The 6,000-nt window shown below is 44.6% G+C and overlaps 1 protein-coding gene across 33 annotated transcripts in view; it reads left to right on the top strand.

Annotated features, from left to right (window-relative positions):
* ANKDD1A (ankyrin repeat and death domain containing 1A) overlaps positions 1–5,632 on the top strand; it is a 69,363-nt gene extending 63,731 nt beyond the window's left edge. For 22 of the 33 annotated variants that reach the window (XM_078333365.1, XM_078333356.1, XM_078333364.1 and 19 more), the window contains one exon: positions 1,161–5,632. In XM_078333365.1, coding sequence (XP_078189491.1) covers positions 1,161–1,513 — 353 coding nt within the window. In that variant the 3' untranslated portion in view covers positions 1,514–5,632. The remainder of the gene's footprint in view (positions 1–1,160) is intronic. The other 11 variants (XM_078333375.1, XM_078333370.1, XM_035258858.3 and 8 more) reach the window with 1 other exon arrangement.
* The last annotated feature ends 368 nt before the right edge of the window (positions 5,633–6,000 follow it).

The raw sequence follows: 6,000 nt of genomic DNA on the forward strand, positions 1-6,000 counted from the left end.
GCCAACATGGTGAAGCCCTGTCTCTACTAAAAATACCAAAAATTAGCTGGGCGTGGCAGCATACACCTGTAGTCCCAGCTACTTAGAAGGCTGAGGCCTGAGAATGGCTTGAACCTGGGAGGCGGAGGTTGCAGTGAGGCGAGATGGTGCCACTGCACTCCAGCCTGGGGGATAGAGTGAGAGTCTGTCTCCCAAAGAAAAAAGAAAAAAGAAGATATCTGACACCAAAATTTGCAAATTGATCAGTGGAACAGAGCAGAGTCCAAAAGTAAAGTCTGCTATGGATAAGAACTTTCATATGTGATAAAGAAGCACTTGTACACAGTGGTGGGGGCAGAGATATTAAGTAAATGGTGTTGAGATGGCTGGGTCAAGCAGAAGTGCCACCACACCAGGGGCAGCACCATGAGGACATGTCTGCTGAGGGCCCCAAGAGGGACACGGAAGGCCAGAGGGGCAAATAGAGTGATCTGGACCTGATGGGCGTGGTCCAGCATCTGTCTGTTCCCCCAACACAGGACAGCCAGCTGAATCACAGGATTTAATAACATGTTAACCCCACGCCAGCACTGAATAGTGTGGGCAGTTATTTTCTAAACATGGTTGTATGTTGGAACCACCTGGGAAGCTTTAAAACCTTCAAATGCGTAGGCTGCACCCAGACCCAGGTACATCAGAATCTCTGGGAATGACATGGGTCCTGGATGTTTCCAAGGAGCAGCTGAGTCTTGAGAACCACTGGTGCAGCCAGCTCTGTCTCTGACTAAGCTGTATTCTCATTTGTAAATTAGGCCACTAGAATGCAGGGCACGGATTATTTTGAGCAGCCAGAGAGGTGAAGTGTACAATTTGTGCTACCACAGCAATGAATGTCAGTTCTTTCTTCATTCAGAGGTAACACCCACAGAGTGTATAGTGGGTGTTCAGGAGAAAGCCTGGGGCTGGGGAGGTTCTAGGGACCAAGACACCCTAACCCCATCTGAGAAGCTGCTCCTCCACTCCCCTTACCCATCTCCAGACTGACCTTGGCTGGAGCATGAAGAAGGGCCTTGGAGGCTTTTGGCCTCTGTCCCACCTGGGCATGCTCAGGAGGTGGTACAGGGTGGCATAGACAGGCGCTCTGGTCTCCGTCTCTCTCTCTCCTTCCTCATTGTCCTCAGGCACCAGGAGCTATCAGGAGCATGGCCACCGAATGCTGCTCATTTGGCTGCATGGTGTGGTCACAGCTGGTGAGAACCCCAGCAAAGCACTGTTCGAGGGCCTTGTGGCCATTGGCAGGAGGAGCCTGGCTGGTAAGAGCGTACTCTGCTGGGTTTCTTCTCAGGACCTGGGTGGCCCTCACTGGAATGCAGCAGGGCCCTCCAAGGGCTGCTCAGACAAGCATGATGTGATGCTGGCTCTGGGCCTTCCAGATTCCTCCCCCGAGCCCTGCCCTCTCTTCCCTTGGGCAAGTGACTGTGCCTCCTGGCTCTGGTTTCCCCATTTGTGCAATGAGGGTGTTGGCCCAAACTGAACCCTATGACCGTCACAGCCCTGGAACCGGTGATGGCTATCCATATTCTCTTCCTTACTAGCCTTCTATACCTCGATATTTTTTTTCCATTTTGGAATAAGCCTGGAACCATCTTCAGACTTCTTTTTCACAAACATTAAGACACAGGAGCCAAAACTGACTTAATATGAGTCGAACCAGTCATATCTGGTCAAATAAACCTCCTGAGGTCATCACAACTTATTTGAGTATGCCAATCCCAAAAGCCTGATTTGGGATTCAGAGTGTTCTGTGGAACCATCAGACAAGCAGGATAGAAGGTTCTAGTACTAAGCCCTTGCTAAAAACAGAATCAGTTCATGATGAAAAAGCCTTAAACGCTGTGATATCCATTGACATGGTACATAATGGGGCAACCACAGAAGGGCTACTAGGCAGTCACTGATAGTTGTGAAAGCTCCATTCGTTATGAGGCAACAAAGAAAACCATTTCTGACATATTTCTAGCATATTACTGAGGGAAATATTTCTAGCATATTATCGATGGAAAAAAGGAACCCCCCTCCCCGCCCACCACCCCGTAATTGCTATAGGCAAGGTGGAAAAGCTAAGAGTCATTTCAGGGTAGAGGGATTAGGGACGCTACCTTTCTTTTCCCAAAATGTTCTTAAATATAGTTGTTGCATCTTCTTTTAACACAAACTCTGGCAGGCAATTAAAACATAAAACCAGCCCTGTGAGGCAGAGCTTAGGTGACAGAGGCAATAAGATTCTTGTTTTTAACAGAAAACATCAGGAAGAAAGTAAACGCAGCCCCAAGTGCCCCCAAGAGGTGCACAGCCATGTAAGCAGAGGGGCCGGACCTTCAGGGATGTGGGGCCTCAGAGTGTGGAGCCATGGGAACAGAAGATGACCACCATTTAAGAGCTTTTAAAAAAAATCACTGTTAACAGACCTCCAACTGATTCTACTGAAATTCACAGTCATGCAGAGCCCAGCAAGCCAATGTTTTGTATAGTAATATTTTTCATGAGGATGGGTCCAGGGGCTGTTTCAGGTTTTGTGGGTTATCTCGTCACACAGGTATGGTCCTTTGGAGCTCTTGGCTCATTTCTTTTTTTTTTTGAGGAGTCTCACTCTGGTACCCAGGCTGGAGTACAGTGGTGGTATAATCTCAGCTCTCTGCAACTTCTGCCTCCTGGGCTCAGGCAATCCTCCTGCCTCAGCCTCCCGAGTAGCTGGGATTAAAGGCATGTGCTACCATGCCCAGATAATTTTGTATTTTCAGTAGAGATAGGGTTTCACCATGTTGGCCAGGCTGGTCTTGAACTCCTGACCTCAGGTGATCCACGTGCCTCGGCCTCCCAAAGTGCTGGGATTACAGGCGTGAGCCACTGCACTTGGCCATCTTTTGGATTCTTAAAACTTAAGAAAAATTCTAAAACACATTTGTGGTCTATTACCTTATGAAACATGATAGGGGAAAAAAACAGACAACTTTACCACTAAGTTATATTTAATTAGCATCTTTTGTTTCTTAACATATATGCTGTGAGCAAAATATATGCTCTTACTCTAAATCTTTCTGAGCTACACTTTAAGGATGAAAATTGTTTTGTCTTGTTTTTCGAGACCAAGTCTTGCTCTCCCACCCAGGCTGGAGTACAGTGGTGAGATCTTAACTCACTTCAACCTCCCCCTCCCGGATTCAAGTGATTCTTATGCCTCAGCCTTCTGAGTAGCTGGGATTACAGGTGCACGCCATCACTCCTGGCTAATATTTGTATTTGTATTAGAGACAGGGTTTTGCCATGTTGGCCAGGCTGGAAAATTGAAACATAATTTCACAATTATTCCTCCTCCCACCTTAAGTAACAAGAAAATAATGTCTGTGTTTTTACCTTATACATATGAATAAATGCTATGGTTTATCACAGTTACCACATGTTTTCTCAAAGTAAATATTATTTTACTTTGAAATTACAAAACTTATGTTTAGTTTTCCAAAATTTTATCTTTAAATCTAAATAATACAATGTTCATGGATGCACAAATGTTTACTGAGAGTCTCATATTCATACTTTTCTTCACAGCACTATAAAATTGGACTTGTAAAATTTGGACAACCATTTGCCAGTGCAATTTTTATTCTTTTTTCTCCTGATTATTTGACCAAACTTGTATCCTACATTGTAGTTGTTCATGTGTCTGCTTCTACTGCATATTGTAAAATTATTAACTATTTCTCCAAATGGTATTTCTCTCAGCAGATATTTCTTTGATTCTACCATGTATTGTGTGACTTCTGGAAAAGTAAAGTGACCTCCCTGCTCTCAGTGAAGAATTTTATTAAAAGAATAATTACAATTAAAAAAAAAAAAGAAGATACAGGGGCTGGGCATGGTGGCTCACGCCTGTAATCCCAGCACTTTGGGAGGCCGAGGTGGGCAGATCACAGGGTCAGGATACCGAGACCATCTTGGCTAACGTGATGAAACCCCTCTCTACTAAAAATACAAAAAATTGGCCGGGCACGGTGGCTCACACCAGCATTTTGGAAAGCCAAAGCGGGTGGATCACCTGAGATTGGGAGTTTGAGACTAGCCTGACCAACATGGAGAAATCCCATCTCTACTAAAAACACATTAGCCAGGCGAGGTGGCACATGCCTATAATCCCAGCTACTTGGGAGGCTGAGCTAGGAGAATAGCTTGAACTCGGGAGGCGGAGGTTGCGGTGAGCTGAGATCATGCCATTGCACTCCAGCCTAGGCAACAAGAGCGAAACTCTGTCTTAAAAAATAATACAAAAAATTAAGTGGGCATGGTGGCAGGCGCCTGTAGTCCCAGCTACTTGGGAGACTGAGGCAGGAGAATTGCTCCAACCTGGGAGGCAGAGGTTGCAGTGATCCGAGATGGCACCACTGCACTCCAGCCTGGGTGACAGAGTGAGACTCCATTTCAAAAAAAAAAAGATACAGATCAGTGCATATAGTATACTACTATTAATATGCTGTTAATTGTGTAAGAAAGAAAGGAAATGAGAAAATATATTTGTATAAATAAAAGCTAGACAAAGGCTAATACAAGTGGTTTCCCTGGGGTAGTAGGATAATGGGGAACAGGAGGACTAGGACGGGGTGGGAAAGAGTTCTCAGTGGTACCTTTTCATACTATTTTAACTTTTGAAATGTATAAGAGTGTTACTTACTGCAAACTGGAAGGATGTGACATTCTGGAAAAGGCAAAACTACAAAGACAGTGAAAAGATCAGTGATTGCCAGGGGCTGCAGGGACAGTGAGAGGGAGGGAGGAATGAGGAGGTGGAGCGCAGGAGGTGTGAGGGCTGCAAAATTGTTCTGTGTGACACTGTGATGGTGGATACATAACACTGTCAAAACCTACAGCATGTGGCCAGGTGCGGTGGCTCATGCCTGTAATCCCAGTACTTTGGGAGGCTGAGGTGGGCAGATCACAAGGTCAGGAGTTCGAGACCAGCCTGGCCAATATGGTGAAACCTCATCTGTACTAAAGATACAAAAAATTATCTGGGCATGGTGGTGCACATCTGTAGTCCTAGCTACTTGGGGAGGCTGAGGCAAGAGAATCACTTGAAGCTGGGATCCGAGGGTTGCAGTGAGACGAGATTGCAACACTGCAATCCAGCACGGGCAACGGAGCAAGACTCTGTCTCAAAAAACAAAAAACAAACAAAAAATCCATAGCATGTACAGCACAACGTATGAGCCCTAATGTGAGCTACAGACTTCAGTTAATAGGAATGTGTCAATAATGGTTCATCAGTTGTATCAAATGTACCACACTCATGCCAGATGTTAATAATTGGGGAAACTGCGTGGTGAAGAGTACATAGGAGCTCTCTGTGCTATTTGCTCAATTTTTCTCTAAACCTAAAACTGTTCTAAAATAGAAAGTCTGTTAAAAAGCTAAAAGTAAAGTTATAAAAATAAAATAAAAAAGAGGCTTTTAAATAAACTCATCTATTCCATTTGGGAAAGGTATTTTGTACCACACGGGACTGAAATCATTTCTCTGGATGAATTTTATAAAATGAATTTTGTGATTTTTTTCTGAGACAAAAAAGTTCTTAAATACAATAAAATTGAAATGTTGAACTAGATCTCGAAATCCAGTACTCATTTCTTTTCTTTGGAAAATACAGGGTGAAATTCCAAGTCAGACAAGCTGCCATGGATTGGTGCTATGTAAGTACAATGGCTCAACTCACTGGTGAATACTTCACCGGCGGTGATTTTGTGTCAGGTGGTCTGCCAGGATTGGGTACAGAGATGAGAGTCCACAGTTCCCTCCCCTTCCCCAAGCTTAGGGTCTAGTAGGGGAGAGGGGCTTGCACACTGATAACTGTCATTTAGTGCAGTCTGCGTGGTAATGGATGTGTGCAAACAACTATGGGATTTCTTCTTCCTGGGGGAAGAAGTCAAGATACACAGTGAAGATGAAACTACCAGTTTATAGGAAATACCAGGG

The sequence above is a fragment of the Callithrix jacchus genome, chromosome 8, assembly GCF_049354715.1.
Source record: "Callithrix jacchus isolate 240 chromosome 8, calJac240_pri, whole genome shotgun sequence".
Classification (NCBI taxonomy): domain Eukaryota; kingdom Metazoa; phylum Chordata; class Mammalia; order Primates; family Cebidae; genus Callithrix; species Callithrix jacchus.